The sequence below is a fragment of the Mastacembelus armatus genome, chromosome 11 (genome assembly GCF_900324485.2).
Source record: "Mastacembelus armatus chromosome 11, fMasArm1.2, whole genome shotgun sequence".
Lineage (NCBI taxonomy): Eukaryota > Metazoa > Chordata > Actinopteri > Synbranchiformes > Mastacembelidae > Mastacembelus > Mastacembelus armatus.
In genome coordinates, this window is record NC_046643.1 from 3918146 (window position 1) to 3941080 (window position 22935).

General features: G+C 38.8%; 1 protein-coding gene across 2 annotated transcripts in view; it reads left to right on the plus strand.

Annotated features, from left to right (window-relative positions):
- ptprua (protein tyrosine phosphatase receptor type Ua) overlaps nt 1–22935 on the plus strand; it is a 176233-nt gene that overhangs the window by 124440 nt on the left and 28858 nt on the right. For both annotated transcript variants that reach the window (XM_026300744.2, XM_026300745.2), the window contains exons 10-17: nt 926–1127; nt 3998–4100; nt 5222–5501; nt 8315–8351; nt 12686–12824; nt 15914–16074; nt 16404–16591; nt 20253–20325. In XM_026300744.2, coding sequence (XP_026156529.1) covers nt 926–1127; nt 3998–4100; nt 5222–5501; nt 8315–8351; nt 12686–12824; nt 15914–16074; nt 16404–16591; nt 20253–20325 — 1183 coding nt within the window. The remainder of the gene's footprint in view (nt 1–925; nt 1128–3997; nt 4101–5221; nt 5502–8314; nt 8352–12685; nt 12825–15913; nt 16075–16403; nt 16592–20252; nt 20326–22935) is intronic.

A 22935-nucleotide genomic window follows, 5' to 3' on the forward strand; every position in this document is an offset into this window, starting at 1 on the left:
TTAATGCACAATACTTATAAAGGGGGGACGTTGTAAACTTGAGATGAAGTTGACAATCACGGACCTATGAAAACCTATGAGGAGAGGGAGAGGAAAAATTAACACTGTTGAAAAATAAATAAAATAATAAAAAAGTGGAAATAAAAATGCTCAAGAGGGTCTCTCTTCAGTTATATCCTGCAGTCCTCCATAGTTTTGGGGTTACTGGGGACTGGAACCTCTCCAAGTGAACCCTGAAACTAAAGTGTTAACTTTAAATGTCTGAGGGCGGGGCACCAAAATGAAAAATTGTCAATGTTAAAACCACCCTGCTTGAATCCCATAGTTTTATGAATCTTGATGTAAAGACTTAAACACATTTACCAATAGCAACAAAAACTACATCATTCTGGTCTTCACTGATGATTTTCCTCTTCAGCACCTGTTTTTTTCCCTTAGCTTTTATTTCATCAACTAACTCATGACACCATGTAAAATCAGGTCAACAGTGCTGTGGGAGCAGAATATGATGCAGATTCTAGCTGAGTCTGACTCTCAGTAGCTAACTGCAGCATAGGATTTGCAGACGAGTGCAGAGAGACGACATCTTTTAGCAGTAGTCCTAAGAATAATTGAGAGATGTTTCTCATGAGTCTTTAAATAAAATACCATCTAATTTAAATCTTTCAGGTAGTGTGAATAATAATCTACATGCATATCACAGTTACTGTATCTGCTGTAATGGCCTATTTTGAACATATGCTGAGAGAAAAACAAAAATCCAGAATCTAGTAATAGGACATATTTCTTTTGCTTTGTCAGGCTTTGAGTTGGTCAGTCCACTTTTTTAGTCCAGACATAGTCTTAGCATGCCAATGTTAGTGTTTAGCTTGAAGTATTACAGGGTTGCATTCTTATACAGGGTTGCATTTTTTGTCTGTTTCAGATCAGCTACCAGAGTATTGAGTCATCAGACCCTGGCATTAATGTGCCGGGTCCTCGACGTACAGTGTCAAAACTGAGAAATGAGACCTACCACATGTTCTCTGGCCTGCATCCTGGAACCACCTACCTGGTGTCAGTCCGTGCCCGAACTGCCAAGGGGTTTGGCCAGACGGCACTCACTGAGATCACCACCAACATCTCTGGTGAGTGCTGACTACTGTAGCTGTTGTGGCTGGATCTTTTGCACTGTCTGTGCGTGAGTGTACAGTATAATGGGGTTTGAGTAGCATAAGGTCAATGTATGGCAGGGGAGTCTAAATCTAGTCCTTGAGGTCCACTGTCCTGCTTGTTTTTCACCTATTGCTGGTCTACCCACTGCTGATTACCTGGATCCCTAACACTGCGTATCTGAGTTAAGCTGTTGGAGTGTCTTTTAAAGTTGGGCATTCCTCAACTTTCCTCTGTAGTGTGTTTGGGCAGTTTTCTGTTGGGCTCTACACAGGGTGCAGGGCTACAAAACCAGGATTTAAATGGCGATCATCAACCTCCTGAATTTTCAAATCTATTTTAAGTAATTGTACACTATTTTGAAGAACCACTGATTACATGTTTTTTCTAGGGTATACAAATTACCTTAATTTTCCTAGGGCAAGTAGCTCTCAGATGTTGCTATCACATTGCCTGTTTCATTCAGACCTCAATTATAGTGAGCTACAAATGTTCAGCATGAATGATTTACATGAGAACAGCTCTGTTCAGCTAATATCATTGCAAAGTGAGTCTGTGTTCACCATTCAAAGGCGACAGCTCAGAAATAAGAGAAACAGCGTCTGTAAGTGCAAGGTTGCCAGTAGGTATCTTAAGATCAGTTTAGAAAATGTATCTGTGGGGGATGTGGAAAGCCCTGTTCTACAAATGGGCAGCTGCAGGCTCTTTCACTAATTCTGTTTACTCTGATGAATCATCGCAGGCTATTGTGATGTTTTCCCATTTAATATAAAGGGACTAAGCAGAGTGTGTGCTGGTTTGGATTTACATAAACAGTGAAAAGGTTTCCCCAAACAAGCCATCTGACACCACTTCCTCCTTTTTCCTTTGTTTTTGGAGATGCATCAGATGTTGTCTGAGAAAGAGTGCTGGGCTTGAAACATGATGTGTTGCTCAAATGCATAAGCAACTTATGTTATTCTGTCAAGTTAACTGTTCTGACTTATAATTTTTGTCAACAGTGTTTGCTTTATTATTGGTGAATTGTGAGTTGTGTTAATTCAGGAAAGATAAATGTTTGACAGGCAGACATCCATCTAAATACAACCACTAGTCTATGGCCAAAAGCAAAGCAACTGTGGGTGATAAACTAGCACAAGTTTTTTGACAGTGCCTACTACTAACTCAGCTGTTTGCAGCTGGGGCCAGGGTGGCAGCATGGTGGCCTCCTGCTCTTACTGTGTATGGCATTCGATAAACTCACACACACACACACACACACACATACTCATGCACACATTTACATACACATATTTTGTGGTAGTTGTCATCTCTGTGTATCATTTCTGATGCTGTAAATTGTATTTCACACTATATACACTATATAGTTATTATTATAGTCATTATTATTGTTATTACTTTTATTATTAACAATATTGAATTACACTGTTATCACTGACAATAGTAATGTTTCACATTATATTGCTGACATAGTATAAGCAAGTCTTTTTCTCTCTTCTCTATCTACTCTCTATCTCTATCCCTTCTGCCCCCCCCACCCCCTGACCTGTCCTGTAGCTGGCTACATCATCTAAATAAACATAATCTATTGAAACAGAGGAGTTGGTTCAACACCTCTTAGAAAAACAGCTCTGTTGGCTCAACAAGGCATCCAGATCCTCACTCCTGTATGCCAAGCAGCTGGACAGGACAGGAAAAAACAAAACAAAACTGAGTTCTCCCCATGTACTCTGCAGATTAAGTGACTTTAAATTGTCCATGTGTGAGCTAATTACATTGTGCACCCTTTGTGTTATTTATTTATAACACCTTCCTCCCACAGCAGCTATTGTTGTTGTGTATTTAAGACACTTGAGCTGTAACTGCTCACAGTAGTGGCTGTACAGGGCTATACAGATACTAGTGAAGGTAAATATTTGAAAATGATCTAAATGGTATATATGTTGGAAGAAAAAATAAACTCGAGTTTGTTATGTGTTATAACCTCACATATAGATAATGGAACCTATTATCTGTAGCAGTTCCATCTAGTTTACAGGGTTTTCTATGTGGGCTCACTGCTGTCTAGGTAAAAAATCCTACCTACAGCATCGCATGCTCTCTCCTGGCTGTGCTGCCAGAACAGCCCAGTGGGAACTGATTTGGTTGCATACATGAAAATGTAACGTTGCACTATCTGTCTTTTCATAATTGATGCCATATTTAACCACCTAAAAAGCACTGGCTGAAGCACTCCTTGACACTGCTTTGTATAATGCAGGCCTCATCTCTGTGTAAGCGCTAGTACATGTTTTTTGGATGACATCTTACACAAGAGAGTTTTACAACAAGCATTAGCGTCCTGCCTCAGAAGGAGAAACATATCCACTTCTATTCTGGAGCCTTTTTGTTACAACTTGTCTGTTATACCATGATAGCCATGTATTTCACTACGTGCTGCAGTTAATTCACTCCCAGTAGTAAACATAGATGGGGACACTCAACCTCATTGTCCCTAGAGCTTTGATGAGGTTGTGCAGCTTTGCGATCTGTCCTAATTATATTTTAAGGGCCTCTTGTTTTCTGTAGTTGGCTGCTGTTTTTAATCATCATCAGTCAATGGCACTGTGTGGGAGGTCTGCACACACTACAGTGTAAAAGGGACATGTGTAGGTAATGAAATAACACACTGTCTCTTTTCATTTAGGAGTGGAAAAATTACTAAAATATCAAAACAGGAGTGCAGCTTTTAAACTCAAATCTAAACAAAAAAAGATTTGATATTTCCCTAGTAAATTTACATATTTCACTGTATTTCACTTATTTTGAAACTGTCTTGTTTTTCCTTCTCCAATTATGTTCTCAGCCCCAGTGTTTGACTATGAAGACATCCCCTCTCCACTGAGTGAGTCAGAGAGCACCATCACTGTGCTGCTGCGCCCCGCGCTGGGGAGAGGGGCTCCTGTCAGGTGCAACAATTATATACCTCACTCATAAACCACCACTCATTCAGTGCGCCTCAGCACTGTGGTATTTATATTTGCCATCAAAAAGAGCTCTGTAGGGAACCAGAAAATAGTGCTTTAGGTTTAAATCACAACAGAAACCATATTAAGTACAGTGTGTGAAGAACCAGAAAGGTTCTCTATAAAACCTTTATACAGAGTGTGTGAAATCATTCATATTTTTTAAGTCTTGACTGAGCTTTATTGAAACACTAACAACCCCAAAATAAATAGTTGACCATTATCACTAATTTTGTCCTGAAAAGTGACTCACCACATTAGTCAATCATATGCTGGCTGTAACGTGGTAATTAGTACCACGCTCCACTTTGAGCCAAGAATCAGCGTTTGAGAGAAAAGGAAGCACCAGATTTTGAGACATACTGGAAAAAAAACATTGATTCCTTCATGACAGACTAAATCTGGTTTGGTCAAATACAGTGAGGTTTTCTCAAAAACAAACAAAAACTAGCACTATTAAAATGACAAGTAGAATATTTACACAATTTATATAGTATATATAATATATTAAAAAAAATTCCCGTCTCACCCCTATGGGTGGTGTGTGTGTGTCTTCCTCAATGTCGGGTCCTCTACCAGAGGCCTGGGAGTTTTATATATATATGTGTATATATATATATATATATATATATATATATATATATATTACTTTTATATATTATATATTTACTTTTACATTTTTCCCTTTAGCTTCTAGTTTCTTCTAAAAAAATCATAATTATATTTTCTTTCTTGAATACAAAACATATGTTTGTTTTTCACAACAATGGGCACCATTACAAGCCCCGAAATCCTATCTTTATGGGAAATTATGCTTTTATGTAACTTGGCTCTTAGTTTCATGGTTTTGGCCGTCATTATTTAATACTTACTGAAGTTTTAGAAATGTAGTGACACTGTTAACAAAGATGGATTTAGAAATACACATAGTCAGGTTAGCAAAATAAGTTTGGCTAACTTATTTGGATGAGAAATCAAAGGTACACATTAACCTGTTACTCACTTTCTTCTGTAATCTTCTACAACTGTTTTAGAATACTAAACCTCACACTGTCCTCCTCCAGTGCCTACCAGGTGGTGGTGGTAGAAGAGGATGGTTCTCGTCAGGTGAGGAGGAGGGAGCTGGGCACAGTGGACTGTTTCCCCACTCCAAACTCCCACAGTGAGGCTCAGGCTAAAGGGGCTCCACATTACTACACAGCTGAGCTGGCTCCCAGTAGCCTACCCGAGGCCACTCCCTTCACTGTGGGTGACAATCACACCTACAATGGCTACTGGAACAGCCCACTAGACCCCACCAAGAACTACCTCATCTACTTTCAGGCCACCAGCAACTTCAGAGGGGTGAGAACTATTAAGATGGTGTTTCTGGACCTCAGATATACTGTTTTTATGTTTTAGTAACCTTGACAGTCAATTCAACTTTGTTATTTATTACCAATTGAGACAATACAAAGCATTTTTAGGATGGATCTATTTTCTCCCACTTATACACTGTGAACTTTTTAATGTTGTATAATTTTGCAATGAAACATCCTGCTTTTACCATAAATCACCACATCACATCAGCAGAATGACCTTAACAGCTTTTAGAAGATAATTTCGTGCAGAATATAATGTGTTTTTGTAATCATCCAGTTGTCAGATTCCGTTATATTCAAGTGCTTTAAAAACATTACAAAAAATATTTATTTTCAGGGAAAATCAAGCTGGTCTACCCATGTATGAAAGCTCTGAAACTGAACAGTTGGTGACTCAAGCTTGATGAAGGAATGTGACGTCCAGGATGTACAGAAGTAGTAGAAGAAAATGCAGGTTAAATCAGTCACAGCTGGACACATATGGAGCTTATATGTGACTCCATGTCTGCAGGTTCTCACCTATATGAGTATTCAGAGGAAGAAGCTAAATATCTGTGGCACCCACACCGGGTGGGCTTACCTGAGCTAGGAAGACCAACAGTGAGCCTCTAGTCCTGGTCGATAATAATACACTGTGTATCTGATTGAAATCTCTTCTCCTTGATCTGAACTCTGAAAGCTCTGAATCTGAACCTGATTCTGATCTGAACTGACCTGGCCTTTTGTGAATAATCTCTCCCGAGACCAAATGAAAAGCTCTGTTAGCACAGCAGCCAGCACAATCATGTTGATTTTCTTTTTTGTCCTGCAAACATTTTCATCTATTTTCTAAACTATAGTTGTGCTTTGGGAGGAGGCGGCTGCTCAGAGATAAAGAAAAAAACTAATTATTTTTGACAATTACCTTGGATAAATTAGATGTATGAGGCTTACTGTGGACCATGACCTGCCACTGAATTAAAACAGTAATTGCTTTGGCAGATATGCCTTCACTGGGGCTTGAAAGATGCATGAGCAGTACTGCCAGTTTCCTGTGAAGCAGACAAGCAGGAAACAAATGTAAATTTTTCCAAGTATTTTTCCCTCTCTCATATCTGTTGGAGTTCCCTTGGCTCTTTAGAAATATCTAAATTACTGCTATCCATTGCACCCAAGATGAAAATAACAGCATGCTGATATTTCCCTTTTAACCCTCTGTTGCATTGAACATTACTCAGCATCTGTTGCTTGTCTAAGGTTTTTAAACTGGCATGTGGATTGGATAGGGCTGGGCTCTGATCTGTTTTTGATCTAGCTCCATGCTGGCAAAATAGCCAGAGTTGCAAAATCTATTGTTGAATCTTTTATCTGTTGTTTCCCTTGTTTATTAGCAGAGTAATGTGCAAAATTTGGTTGAAGCCCTTTCTTTTTTGGTCAGTGCTTATCACCACTGTCCCTACTTTAAAGACAAATATTGCTGGTAGCAGTTTATATCAACTGTAACTACTAGAGATACCATTAATTCCATATGCTAATACCTCACAAATGGCTGGTTTGCAAATTTTGTTTGTTTTGTTTAAGGATATCTATATTAATTAATTCATTATAATATCAACATTTGAACACCACAGTATACTTTCCGTGTCCTCTGTGAAATGTGCTGTAAGTGGTCAACTGTTTGCTAAAATGTCCCCCAGAAATAACAAATCTCAAGGTGATGATACTGTACATTAGGGTTGTGGCTGTCAATTAGTTTCACTTAACCCAAGTGTCAAAACAAATCAGTGAATGCTGTTTTTCAGGTTTACCATGATGATATTTTCAGCTAATCTGCACAATAGCTCAGGTAGTTCTGGGATATAGGTTGTGAATGGGGTTATTTTATTTATTCAGTATTTCAAGTTGCCTGTTTTCAGGTTGTAGATTAAGACTGTAAACATTAATTAGTTCTGTCACTCAAAACTGTTGTGTTTCTGCCTATCAGACAACAAAACATGACTTTATACTTTCAATTCACTGTATGTGATGGATTGTTATTTACAACTGTATACGCTGAAGCCACTGGATTCTGTAAGGGATTAGAGAAGATTCATTTTTGATAAGCGGACCTAAGATTTAATAAAATGCTTGATCAAAATCCATCCCACAGATGGGGATTTCTCAGTTAGAGTAAATATCTCTTAACAAGATTGGAGGTTTAGTTGCTACTTTGATGGTCAATGGTGTTTCTATAAAAATGCTAGAAATCTGCCTTAACAGAGGACAGGTTTAGATATTACATACTACCTGCTGCTGCTTTAATAACCGCTGGGCAGGAGTAAATATGACTTATCTGTCACAGTAAGAGAGAGGAGATGAGAATCCACTTGAAACAGATTTCCAATTAAAAAAAGGTAATTTGGCAACCATTTTAGGTGAAAGGTTTTTGACTCCAGTCTCAGGGCACAGATTAGCATAATTGCCTATAAAGGCTGACTTAACTTTCATAATTTCATAACATGCCCCTCTGTGTCTGGGACAGAGGTGGCTGTTTTAAGGGGAGACAGGACCAGTCAGTGGGCCTGGGTGAGGCACCTCACATGGTGAAAAGGAGCAGCGCCCTCTCATATCATAAGGCGATGTCATCCACTCAGAAATTTTAATTATTTCCAACACATAGGAAAGGTCTAGGTTACTTTGACACAGATGGCTGCCTGTGTTGCAAGTTTTAGACCAGATTGTGGTTTTCAACATAGTGACTCATAATTAAATTGCAGTTGCAGTATCTTTATGGCACCAAGCCAAATGAGTTAACTGAGTCTTTTCTTTTTTTCACAGGAGACTAGAATAAACTGCATTCGGATTGCTCGCAAAGGTAACACTTTCTTTTCTTTTCAATTATGCAAGTGCTACATGTATCATTTTCACATGAATACGTTATTATCAAATGAATTATGAATCAGGATACCTTAAATATGTCCTGTGTTTCTGCTTTTACCCTGTAGTAAACCTTTTTGCATTGCAGTATTGTTTTACAGCACACAGAGGGTTGAATACAGCTTAAATCAAGTGCAGATAGAGGTTTTGCTTCATAGCAACTCCAAATAATAGGGAGTAAAGGTTACAGAGAGACAAAGTGAAACCAGAGGTTCAGTTTCAGAAATAGAAATCTTAATTCAAAATGACACTTGACATTTCCCATTATAAAAATTACTAAAATTTGGAAAAATTACATTAGAAGAGATAGTTGGTGGTTTGCAGAAATCAGTTTGTAATAAGCTGTGAGCTGTAGGTTTTTAAACACTGGCTAATAATCACTGTTTTACTTTAACAGTGATAGCAAACTCCAGTAACTCCAGTTTTACTTTTCCAGAAATACTGACGTGTTTATTAAAGCCCACAGTTTTTTTATATACAATCTGGAAGATCCAGTCACTTGAATGAAAATTCTTCATTTAGTGCATACATTTTTATAGTTAGTATAGTATAGTTTTGTTATAATATTGCCAGTGGTCAATTGGTTAAAAAAAAAAAAAAAAAAACTACCACTAAGCCTGTGGCAGCACTTCATCCAGCTCTTTTAACTAATGTGTTAACAATGAAAAATGCATGGCTTTTGTTTTTTGGTCACTGGAGGCATGATCCCCCACTGGTCAATACACATGCCCTGTCAAACACAGCTCTGTATTATTAAAACACACTTATGCAATCACTCAAGGGTTATAACTTTAAATGCTGATAAATATTAATGTTTCACTCATCAGCTTCATTGTTGAGCTGCGGAGTCACAGGGTTTTTAGTGACAACTTTATAAGTGGAGTCCTGGGGCGAATACATTAGCAGTCGCAGATCTTTCCAACAAGTCACTGGTTAAACCATTATCTAAACCACTGATTTCAAGATGACAAGGAATTTGAACTTTACAATTATCATCGTAACTCATGACACATTTGAGTTATATATTCCAGAGCAACTTTGTGGCACTAGGGCCTGTTATTTCTGGTGATACTGAGAGCTTTTTTATCATCTGTGTTCTCATGTGATGCCTCCATGGACTTTTTTGTTAGGCTGTGTCTTACAGTAACGTATCCACATTTCTCAGCTGTTAAGTTGCTGCATAAAATGTTACCATTACCTATTGCAATGTAAGTATGAAAATAAGAAGCAGGTTATAAAAAGCTACAGTTCTGAAAATGCTGCTACAGTAATTGTAACTGTCTAGGTTATCATAACAACTGTAGCAATTTTTATGGTTCCATTGGTTTCAGCTGTGTGGTACAGGGTGCATGTCAGAGGCTTTGACATTTATCCTGGATCAGGCTGCTACTTAGTGGATTTGACACGCACTTAGTGTTGTTTTGGGTGCTGCAGGGAGGAAACCCCTGTGCCAATCTCTCCTCAACAGATACACTGGAGAAAAGGTGAAAGGAAATGTGGATCTGTGTTGTCACTCTGTTCCTCCTGAATTGCTGACATTTTAGCAAACCTCTTTTGGGCTGTCATGGCTTAAAAATCCAGAATGTAGAATTTGTTTCCCTTTTTTATTATCCTTGCAAGACGGAGCGACCAGGGGTGTTTGCTTGTGAGACAGACATAGATAGAAGTCTCTCAGTTCAAACAATAGGGGAGAGGGAGACAGAGGGTGAAATGGAGTTGTTCCCCCCTTCCTCCCTGTTGAATTATGTCTAAAGTTTGTAGTGTTCTTGAGAAAGGTGGCAGTTTAATTGGATTCCTATCCCTGAACTCCTTTTTTATCTGAAGTGCAGTGACATCAAAGAATACTGCCTTACTATTGTCTGCCAGCGTGTCACGTAAGAGGACGAGGTGGGTTGCAAGAATATTTATAGAAGCCATTTTTTACTGTAGTTTTACATATACGACTGTAGCTGGCAAGCCCAGAGGATATGGTGATGTTACTCCAGTTTCCTCAGAGGTGAGACAGAGGTCCTGCTAAGCCCTATGCCTGGCTGCATTTTATTTCCTCCCACCAGCTTCCCACACAGAACTGCTGCCAGCTCTGCTTACCAGAGCAACTGGCCAAGCCACTGCAGTGGTGGGCAAGTGTTTTTTTCTTTCTCCATGCCACCCATTAATGTTCTTTTTTTTTTTTTTTGTCCTTAGATGAAAAATGGCCAACATCAGCTGACACCAAATATATATATACACATATGCCTGATTAATTGATAAATTAATTGATAAATTGATAAATAAATTGCAGACAAAAAAATCACAGATGTTAAGATACTGAATTTAGTTTACAGGACCTTAACACTAATGAAATTATTGTGTCCAGCCTGCATTGGTTTTGTTGTTGCTGTTTGTTTATTTAATATCTTCTTGTCTGTGTGATCAAACTAACACAATAACTTGCTTGATAAATTGCAGACCAATTCACAGAAATGACTTGATAAAATATGCATCCCAGTATGTTTTTGCCTTCTTGCTTATCCCTGCATTTCTCACCATGACCACTGCTGGATTTTTTTGGTGCAATGAAATTTACCATGATAGCCAATTTCTAAATATGGCCCTAAAAGCAGAATGACTCACCCAGCATGATTTGTGTGATTATGGCAAGCCCGTCAGGCTGTGTTGCCTGCCAAAAGCTATAGTCACCATGAATCCACAGCTTATCAAGCCAAACTCAGCATTATTCCTCACTGTAAGGCCTTTTTTCTCTGTTCAGTCACAGACAAAAAGCAATAACTCCCCTGTGAAGAATCTTTGCTTTATAAAAATAGAGTGAAGTCTATTTCACTTGTGCAGCCAAAATCTCTGGAACAGGCCTGAGACCCTCAAACAATTTTTCTTTCTGCATTTTGTTTTGCTTGCCACCTTATTTGTTTTCTCATTAGTTAGATGGCTTATTAATGAACAGCATGCTGCTGGAAGTGTAATAATACTTAATACTTCAATTCATTCATACTTAATAGCAATTTGCCACCTTTGGATAAAACGCTACAGGGAGCACAAATGATTAATTCATGCTCTTGGCCAGCTGAGATGGTAATGCAGAAAGAAATGCTCTGAGACTGTGGCATATGGGTAGGAGGGAAATAGCTGCCTGAGTGGGAGTGTGCATCACTTAACCAGAGCGTAGTCTCTTCCTAGTTAAATGCGTTGCTTCTTTTTGTGCATATTCTCATGTCACTAATGCCAGTGCACTGAACCAATGTTCAAGCACTTTCCGTGACAGCAGATTAAAGCAACATGTAGACTGTGTCCAAATGTGTGAAATGTTTGCACTATATATTACCCTCAGAATCTCCCACAGTGGAGCAAACAACACAACTCCCCCTTAATGTAATGCATGCCAGGTTAAAGACATAAATATCACAATCAGGCTACCCTGCAAGTGATCACACAATATGATGAGTCAAAAGTGTGTCTCAGTTGGTTGTTCACTAAAGGGTAACTACTGAGTAATTTCAGACCCAGTTATAAACTTTCTAATGATCAATTTCACATGACATAAAGTTTCTGTACTGTAGGTTTTCATGATTATGATTATCACACAAATAGTTAGTTTACATGGATGTTTAGGAAAGAGCTGCCTCACACAAAAATTCTGTGGAGCAAACAGAATATAACGAGTAACATAATCAACACTGCATTATTTGACAGCCATTATTCACGCTAACAGGTTTTCAGCTTAACAAAAATAACCATGAGCCAGAAGCACCATGAGCAAGATGTTTGTGTTGCCAAGCACTCATTTAAAGTTTAACACGTTATCCAGAGCTACTACATTACATTACAAACATAACAAGCAATACTAGCCAACACACGTTACAACAATGACATTATTGTCACTGTATAATGGCCGCACCAACCTGAGGCTAATTAAACTAACTTACAGGGTATTTGGACAATTAAAGCCATAGCAGTTTGTATGGGTAAATAAAAACCTCCACCTTGTGTTATGCCATAAATCAGCTAAAACCTCCAGCTGATTTCCCATCACAGCAGACATACAGGATCAATAGCAGCACAGACTGCCAGTCTTCTTGGCAGTAGTTTTGTTTGTTTATTGTTATTGTGCTAAAATGAATGTGACAAAAATTTATTGGAATCAAATCACTAGACGTGGCATCTTGTTTTTGTAATTACAAACTGACTAGCCACAGTGACGGTGGCTATCTTTTTAAGCCATTGATGCACCTTCCTCTTTCTCCTCTTCCTTACATCTTTGTCATGGATGGTGTGCAGCTGCCTGTAAGGACTCTAAGCGGGCTCTAGAGGTATCCCAGCATGCAGAGGACATGGGTCTGATCCTCGGGGCCTGCGCTGGTGGTTTGGTGGTCCTCATTCTGCTTCTGGGGGCCATCGTCATCATCATCAAGAAGGGGTGAGTGGCTGTGAAAATGTTTGTGTCCACTAGCTAGTCAATGTGAGATGGGTTAGATCATTTCATAGTCAAAAATTTACAGTCTTACATCTTACCGTTCCTCTGTAGCCCATCCAAAGGAGTAAATTTATCTTTATTCCACTTGGCAGCAAGAGTCTACTGAGGAAAGCATTAGGCAATGAGAGTGAATTACAACCAGAGTTAGAAGAATGGTAGAGCATTAATCCTAAACTCTCCCACCGCTACCTCAGCCAAGCTTTTGTATTTCATCTCATTTTTTAATTTCAAGGTCTACATGTTGGCTGAGCACATTCAAATGCAGCCTGCTCACACTGGAGTCGTTGGCTGCTATCCACCTGCAAATTACCTCTGTCGTCGATCGCACCTGCAGTGTATTCTTCCTTCGCTCACTGGGCGATGGTGGAACACTCATCTGAGTGTGAAATATTTCATCAAGGGGCATGTTATTCCATTGCCCACTCAATTACATGAGGCGAGCAGCTGTGAGGTGCCAGTGGATGGGCTAGTAATTGGTTAGGAAGGTTGTTTTTGCTTTTCTTTCTTTTTTTTCTGGAGAGAGGAACTCCGCCGCCCTGAGAATCAAGGGAGAATGAATGGGGATGTCTGGGAGAAGGTGGTGAATGATAAGATTCAGTGGGCCAATCTAGCAGTACAATAGAAGCTAGACAGTCACATGAGGATAACAGGAGTAGGCAAATTCTATATTCAGCCACAAGATATTGTCACACTGCATGTGCAATGTTAAACTGTATGTTAATGTCTTGTGGTTCTGTAATCAACAGGAAAATCAGAGGTCCCCTGCAGAGCATTATATTCAGTAGGGTGCTTGCAATGGAATATTTTTTTAAACACTTTCTGCGAATTGAGGTGCAAACAGCATTTTTGCACACATCAGGCTCAACTGATTGTTCATATTAGCACATTTTCATGTTTTGTAGTTCTTCACTGTCTAATTTTCACCCAGAATGCATGCCTCCATCTTGGAAAGGTTTGGTTGATTGTGACATTTTACATTTAAGAGGTTAAAGCATTTAAAATGAAGAGTGTGAAAAAAGTGGCACTTAAAATTTCTCTGTGAGACAATGGACAGTTAAAAACAGTCACCTTTTTTATTCCATTCATCGTTTAACATTATCAAAACCTGGTGCCAACATTACCCATAGTGCAACTTTACTACCAACAGTTTCATGGGAGATTTGGGTGTGTTACACTAGTAGCAGTTAGTGTAGTCTCAAATTGCTATACTCACGCAAGGACGAAGAGTGGGTTACAAACATCTTAAGCAGTTTACCCTTTTTTAATCCTAAATCAAATCTATGGCATCTCTTGAAACATTTGAACCAATGATCCAATTTCATCCTCTGGAGCCACAAAAGGCTTCATACAACTTTTGCAGTAGTACTCCCCAACATCTGGAATGTGTAAAATCAGTTCCACTTTAAGAAATGACAACATATATACAGACATAATCCAGTATAAACCTCAGAAAATGTAAAAAATGTAATAGTCTAGTAGAGTTTCGTCCTTTTGTCATTTTCCATGCTTTATCATGCTTCATGGTGGTTTGCTAAGAACATTCTGACACACTGAGCATAGGGCCGGGCGATATGACAAAAATCTCATATCACGATATAAGTCATCTCATATCCCGATAATGATATATATCACGATATAGTGCATTTTCTGTTTTTCAGTTAATAGTTTAAATATATTGCCCACATGCAAAGGACTATTTTCTTTTTACATTTTAAAGTATATACTCAAAAATGTACTCCTTCATACTGTATGTGATTATTTTTCTCACTTTATTTAGAACTTCTGGGCAAATGTTTGATAAAGAACATGGAAATATAAAATAAATATTAATGAAATATAAAACAAGCTCATATAGGGATGTTGTTCGGCTCGTCCACATATCTGTCGTCATAGCGTAGTGTGCTACCTGGTGGATTCCCCCTCTACTTTGGCACGACACTCGTGATATAAACGAAGCAACATAACTTGTGTGAAATGTTTTCGGTTTGGCATTGTGTACCTGGAGTCCAGTGTTTTCATCAATGTGTTCCTCGACTGTGTAAATTGGGTCCATGTCTTTGCAGATGTAAGTTGCAATAGCTTCTGTTATCTCCTTCCATCTTCGTGAGTCTCTGTTATATGGATGCTGCGGGCTAAAGCCTGCTCTATTGTTTTACTCTGTGGTTTATTTAGAGCACCTGTCGGTTCTTTTGTGCCTCTCATTTGTAACCTTTCTCCATACTCTTTCTCGTGGTTCTTGCATAAGTGGTAGAAGAGCTTAGTGGTGTTTGAGCCTGTTGTGGGAACTGGCGTCTCCCCTTCACTCGCCAAGCTGTTTCTGTGTGCATCCCCATGGTGACGTGTAAGATCACGGTCATCCAAATGATGAAAAAGTATTACGGATAAGTATTACCAATGTATTTTGCAACACTACGAAATAAACGATATTAGCATAATATGGAACGATAGACTTTTCATTTCGTCCATCCGATACATATTGTCATATCGCCCAGCCCTAACTGAGCATCATTATTTATTTTTCTGATGCCCATCTTGATACACCATAGTCACCTCTCTTTTTTCTCATCACTCTGTCTCTCTCCTTTCCTCCTCCGTCATGCTAATCAGAAGGGACTTCTATTCTTATCCTTACTACCCGTAAGTTACTCCTTTCTCCATCTTCTACTGTAACTCCCTGATGGCATCTTCCCTTTGCTTGCCCTTCATAGCCCAAGGATTACTAGAGTGGAAATAAGCATTGCTGTCTCCATCCAGTATAGACCCCCCCTTCCTCCTCCTCCTCTTCCTTCTCCTTTTGCCCCAACACCCCACCCCAGCACTTTTTTTGTATCACCAAATCTCACTTTCCCCCTTGTCCAGTTTCTTGTATCGCTTATATTTTCCCCACAGCCTGATTTGTCATCTCCTCTCCCACCTTCCTTTCCTTTTCTCTTTGTTGATCTTTCTCCCAATCATTCCCCTTTCTGCTGTCTTATGTCTATTATCACCACCCCCTCTATCTATCCTACCTTTCTGTGCCTGCATCTCTACAGTAGGAAGAAGGTGGCCATAAATAAAGCAGCCATGTCCTACAGGCAAGAGAAGAGTCGGAAGCTGAGCTCTTTAGACTGCAGCATGACAGAGCAGAGCACTCTCCAGCAGGATGAGAGGATGACCCACTCTTTCATGGATGCCCACGGCTGCAATGCTCGAAGTAAGACAGCAAGGAACATATGGGTACTCTTAAGAGAGTGAATCTCTATCCTTCTTGACCTTCAGCCATGTTTACTTCCAAGCATGTATGCAATCTGTTCTGCTAGACCATAAGGTGGTCTCAGCAGAGAAATCTCCTGCAAGTCTCTTGTCTGTTTGAATATACTGCACTGCCAGTCAGCTCTCATTTCTTTGCAGAAAGGCTGTTTTCCTTCATCTGCCCTCTAGACTTTTCAGCTGACTTAACATAAATAACCAAGAACAGGGTTCATGTTACAGAGTGCATTGTGCCAATGGAATGATTTGAACTGTATGTGTTCATATTTCCAGATGAACAGCGTAGCTCTGTCAACGAGTCCAGCAGCTTACTGGGAGGCTCCCCACACCGTCACTGTCGAAGAAAGAGCTCGCCATATCACACAGGTCAGCTGCACCCTGCAGTAAGGGTGGCCGACCTCCTCCAGCACATCAACCAGATGAAAACGGCTGAGGGGTATGGCTTCAAACAAGAATATGAGGTAAAAAGGAGAAAAGACAAGGAGGAGGAACAGAGTATAGTATATTCGTGCTATTTTCCTCAGGCTGTTTTTCTAGGTTGGACTAGTCCCTTGTTTCCATTTAAGGGAAATCTTGACAGTGTACAATGATAACGTGCTTCTAGCTTGGTGGCGGTATAATGTCTTTGGACCTTTCCTATTTTCACATGTGCAAAGGCAAGTCAGCAAGGCAAATGGTTTTTCCACTTTGGTGTGGAAAAACTCAACTGGGCTCTATAGAGCCCTGCAGGCTTTAACTACATTATGCATTCAAATGTAGTTCAAATTCAAATGTAGCGTATGTTACAGCTGTATCTGTTAGTTTCAATATGCCAACTATTAGTCAATGTCATTTGTTTAAGCATGACTAACATCTATTATTATTATAACCATGACAATAAGGCCTTAAGAAAAGGTCATTTTCATTTAAAACAAACTTTTTTCCAATTCTTCTGTCATACTTACAGTATCACCACCTGTGCAGTACTTAAATGTAATTACAGGCAATAAAATGGAAAGAAACAGATGTTGTTAAAGTAGTTACATATATTTATTTAAGCATGTGATTGTGAGTAACTGAATGAACCTCATAAAACCTTGGTAGGATACTCTCATCCTTTCATTGCCTACTGTCACATGTGGTATCACTGAAAACAACAGAATTACTGAATACAGAAACCTGAGAGTTTTTGTTTGCAGGATACCCTAACACCAAGATCACCCTTTCACCAGCTAGGAAAGAAAAATAAAAAAGAGTGAAAACAAATTTGCAGATGGTATTTATTTTTTAGCTTAGTGTACAGAGCCTGTCTCTGTATTACTGCAGATACCTACTGTTTATTTCAAAAAGGCTTAAATGTAGCATTTAATATTCATGGACAAGCAATAAAATGCTGTTTTACTTCATCTGCTTTCCAGAAATAATGCAGATACAATGAACTTTCTTGTGTGTCGGCTAATTATGCTTTGCAGAGTTCCTCCCTTCAGCTTTCTTTTTACTTTTATATGAGGTCCTCTACATCAACCAGTGGTGATAAACCTTTTTTTTGTACCTCCACCTGCAGGAAGCCAGATGCACTTTTTCGATTCATTAAGCTATCCCCTGAGGGGCCAACAAATTTCCCTCCTCCAAAATCAATATATGGGTCGCTTTTTCACTCCTCAGTCTGGCCCCCCATTGCCTGGAGAAATAAACAAGATGAAGGGGATCGGCGGGCACATTGCTGTCAGACTTCATAACCCTTATTTCCCACAGGGTTGTGGTGGTGTCATTGATCAGACATGTTGCAAGGCATTGTGGGGGGTTTTGAATAAGTCAGGCCCTCAGTACGAGAAGGCTGCAGTATGTATTGTGCTTTGAAGCTAACATCTGGAACCAGAGCCAGTGAAAAAATACAGTGACAGAAAGTGTGTCAACCTTTACTACTGATGTAACCCCCTATGGGTGAAGCTATGTCATTTGTTTTCTCCTTTAACTGTATACCGCCCTCAACACCACAAGGCCGTGAAATTATGTTAGTGAATATTGTGCCAATACAGATATTTGATAGCAATCCTAACCTCAAAGTTTCTTTTCAGCAGAAACATATTTGAAAGTAGCCCCTAAATTTGCTCATTAAAACTGCAGTAATCATTTTGCATAGCAATAAATTAAGTCACAGTGGCCACCATGAAAGATGTAACTATTAGTAAAAACCCACAGAAAATGACTACCTAACTTTAATTCACATCAACAGTGAGTTTTTGCCTCCTCTCCTACAGCCTGGAAACTCTGCACCAATTAACTGCAGCAGCAAAAAGTTAAGATTTAATGACTTTAATCTACCTCCTCAGTCAAACAGCCCAAACAGCAGACAGATGACATTAGCACGTAGTTGGTGAACACAGTGGAACATCTAAATCGAAGAGACGTAGTTTTCTCAGAGGTTATTGGAAACCAAGAGCTAAAAGAGCATATTCCCATGGACTCAAATTAATGGTTGGCACTAATTCTAAATGTCATGAAGCAATGCAATTTCTTGCACTTTAACAGCCAGCATTGTACCTCATGTACCTATAAAAAAATGTTTTAAGTCTAATGGCTCATGAACACAAAATTGACTGTTGAAAGTACTGTTTTTTCTTTTTTTACATGAGAGACTTCTGCATTTGTGTCTTTCTGAGTTTTTTCTTGAGTTGTTTAATTGTGTCCAACTCGTGACTTCAGTAGGGTGTCCAGTTCTGGATACTGGAGTGGGTTGCCATTTCCTTCTCCGGTGGACCACACTATAGGCAATTTGGAGTTACCAATCAACCTGACATACATGTTTTTGGACTGTGGGAGGAAACCAGAGTACCTGGAGAAAACCCACACAAGCACAGGGAGAACATGCAAACTCCACACAGAAAGTTCCCTGCTGGGTTTCAAACCCGTAACCTTCTTGCTGTGAGGCAATAGTGCTAACCACCAAGCTAGTCTGCTGCTTTCTCTGAGCTTATCTTGCTCATTTGAAGAGAGAGGTGCTCATTTTGAAAAAAACTGATGTTACATTCTTTTGTGCACCAGTAAAGCTTAGTTCATGCTTACCACAGGGTCTGTGTGTGTTCACATGATGTAAATTTTGTCTTATGGTTGCATTGGTGGACGTCTGACAAACAAGACTCAAGGTTTTAGTAATATTGGGACACACATTTTATGACACTTACCAGTCAGCTGTCATTCAAATGTGTTCACTCCACTGTGGCCCTGATAAAGCAGATTAGTTAAATTCTAAATAGATAATAAAGATATTTTTTTCTGATCCGTTATTTTGGTTGCTTCTTATTAATATTAAATGAGATGTTACTTTAGATTTAACACTAAGTTCTTTGAGGCTTAAATGTTGACTATCTTAAATTTAGCTGACATGATTACAGAGAGGAAAATAAATCTCCATGAAGATGAACAGGATGTTGATGAGGCTCTAAACAATACAGGCCTGAAGACAGGTTTGTTAAGCAGGATTAGATCAGGCATTACCTGTACAGGTTCCATTGTCAGATGTAATCCTCTGATCAGCTTGCTTTCTCCAGCTTGGCCAGAGTCTCAAGTGGTCCCAGCTGACCCAGGGGAAAGGGCTGGCCACAGATGAGAAACAGCATACCTCAGTATGAGAGCTTGGATGTGCCTACCAATAAAGCAAGGAGATCAGGTTGGGACTTAAAATTCAACAGAATATGGCCCAACTCAAGTCAGGTGCATCCAAGCTTGTGTATTTTTTCTCCTCCTGCTCCTCCCTTGCTTATAGTATTGATTTAGATTCAATGACCCGTCTTGCCGCACCAGTAGGTTTAGTAGATGAGTGTCATAAACAGCTGTCACAAATGTAAGCAGTTTAACAAAAGCTGCAAGCCTCACACTGCTTCAAATGAGAATGACTGCAGCAGGCTGTGTCCTCCCTCTCAAGGCTGCAGCCATCTCTCAGTGCCATGTCATCACTCAGCCTAAGTCTGTCCCCCTGTGTTGTGGTAGATGTCAACTAATGACTTGACAAGACACTATAATTGAGTTACTCATACAACCTTAGCAAACTCATTCCTTTTGTGAGTTTCAAAATGCATAAAGAAACATTTACTATGTCAATATTTAAAAACCTAACTTGTGATCTCTAACTTTACTTTGTAGAGTTTTTTTGATGGCTGGGACATCACCAAAAAAAAGGACAAAGCCAAAGGAAGGCACGATAGCTTGCTTAGCCGTAAGTATTTATGTATTTACCCCAGCTGGATAAGTAACAAATTAGAAGGACGGAATGCTGATGCTGTTCTTGGTTATTTTCCAGTCTCTCCTTTACTGTAGGTTACAGCGCACCTAAACATTGGTAGCCTTTTATACTGAGATTGTAAATTAGATTACCATTTAATGACATCACTGCCTATAACCTGTGAGTCAGCCAAAGGCCACCCAGTAATTGTTTTTACTCTCCATTGATTTCTAGATAAAAACTACAAACTGTAAAACAACTGTATTTAAAGTTTAATAATTAAAATTGATTGTTTGACAGTGGCTTTACTCGTGTTTTTTAAACCTTTGTGATGATGTACTCTAAATGTTAATTTCAGTGTTCTTCCACAGTCACTGTGAATCACTGTCTGAACATTTATATAATCACGAGATACTAAATCTTTGTCACAAAATGAAACTAACAACATTTCACACTGTGGGATGGCAGCTTTTAAAGAGTAAGACATGTTTGTGAATGCAGCTAAGGACATAAACACTTGGATTTCCGTCAACTTCCTCCAGCTTAGTAAGGACAAGACAGAAAGCCTTGTAGTTGCTGCTAAGCCTTTACAGAAGGAAGTCTGTTCCCTTCAAGACTCCTTTTCCTCGACAGGCGCCACCCAAGTTAGAAATGTGGGTGTCATTACTGATTGAGAACCAACATTTCAGAGCCACCACAAAAGCAGCTTTCTATCATTTGAATCCATATTGAGTAAATTATAACTATTGCAATGCCCCCCTCAGTGGTCTACCAGACTGTGGGTATACTATAGCTAATCCAAAGTGCAGCTGTTGGAATCCTGACCAGAAAGAATAAATCTGACTACATCACATCTGCTCTCATATTTCTGCACCGGCTACCAGTTAGTGTCAGAATTGACTACAAAATTTCACTCCTCCTTCATAAAGTCCTAAATGGCCATACTCTTATTCGTTAAGAACCTGTCAGAACCCTTAAGTTTTCTGGTCCAGGCTTTCTAATGGTTCTGAGAGTTGAAACAAAACCACCTAGATTTGTGGTCCTCTGCACTGGAATACATTGCCAGATTGATTAGATGTCCTCCAACATTCAGAGTATTTACAGGCAGGCTGAAAATATATCGCTGTTTTCATATGCATTTGATCAGTTTATTGTGTTTAAAGTGTCAGATTGATCTACTTGGTTGTCTGTATTCATGTGTATGCTTTATTTGTATATGTGCATGCTGGTTATAAATGTTTTGTTTTGTCTTGGTTTTAATGTGAAGCACATTGAATCTTTCCTGGAATGAAAGATTTGCTTTTCTGTTTGCTTTATTCATTGTATTTCTTTAGGTACTATTGTGATTAGTGGTGGTCTGTAAAGCACTATGAGACTAAATGTGGTCTAAGGCACTACCAGTACTAGTAATACATAAATCTATGCTACGTTTCTAACCCTTAGTCATTTAAATTACAGCCTGAAATTTCATTTTGTCTGTTTCATCTGTACTGTACCACTGCAGAGGTATTATACAAAATGTTATGCAGATCATAAACTTATTAATAATCATTAACAAATTGCAACGTGCAAGTTAAAAAGAGCTACAGCAGTTTGAAACAATTTCCAACCACATCATAGTAAACAAATAACCCAACAGCAAATTAAAAAATAACAACACTGAGTTTTCGACGTATGAATATTGGTAACGTTATAACCCTTGTGTTACAAAATTGGAGCAACAAACACCAGGAACCAGATGCATAAAACTAAATCTTTTCATTACATGTATTAAGCTGTGAGTGCACCAGTTTCTGTTTCATAAATTGTAGTCTTTGTTAAAATAAACACACATGTTCATGCTCTCTTTCCACTCCCACACTTAGTCATCAATTTGCATATCAATCTGTGTTCCTACTTCACTACTCATTAGCCGTGTCAGTGAGAAGTGCGGTTTTACCAATTGTGTTGTGCCCATGAGGTTCTCCAGCAGCACAGAACAACTGTCAGTGTGCACAGCCGTAGTTATTTATAGTTCCCGCTCCATTAATTTATCACGTCTGCAAACTCTTGTTGTAGTGATATCTCGATAATCATTATTAAATGTCTGAACGGTGATTAATCAACCAAAGTTGTAGTTCTTTTATAGAAACCAACTTTACAAGTAGACTACTTTACATTTAAAGTTAACAGTAAAAGATCACTGATGATCAAATAATTACTGGATTATAATTAAAAAAATATTCTTTTCAGATTAGAGTGAGCCTCTGATCAACATATTGTAAAAATTTTGTAAAGTGTCAAAAATAATAAAGTAATTGGCAAAACACCTAATCACACACTGTTACATCTGTCTTTTTATATTTAATCTCCTCATCTTTTCCCCATAGCTGGCTATTGAAAACTGAAAATATCTGAAGTATACATGAAGTGCTCGCATTATCACCACACATTCTTCATATATAAATAGCTAGCAGTTCATGCTGCAAAATGCATTATGAATGATTTTTATGTGTTCATATTGTTTATACATCTGGTCCCTGGAGTCAAATAATGAAATGGGTTGTTAAAAAAAGCCAATGGATTATATGAACAGTTTAGATGTGCAATTGCTTTTTTCATTAA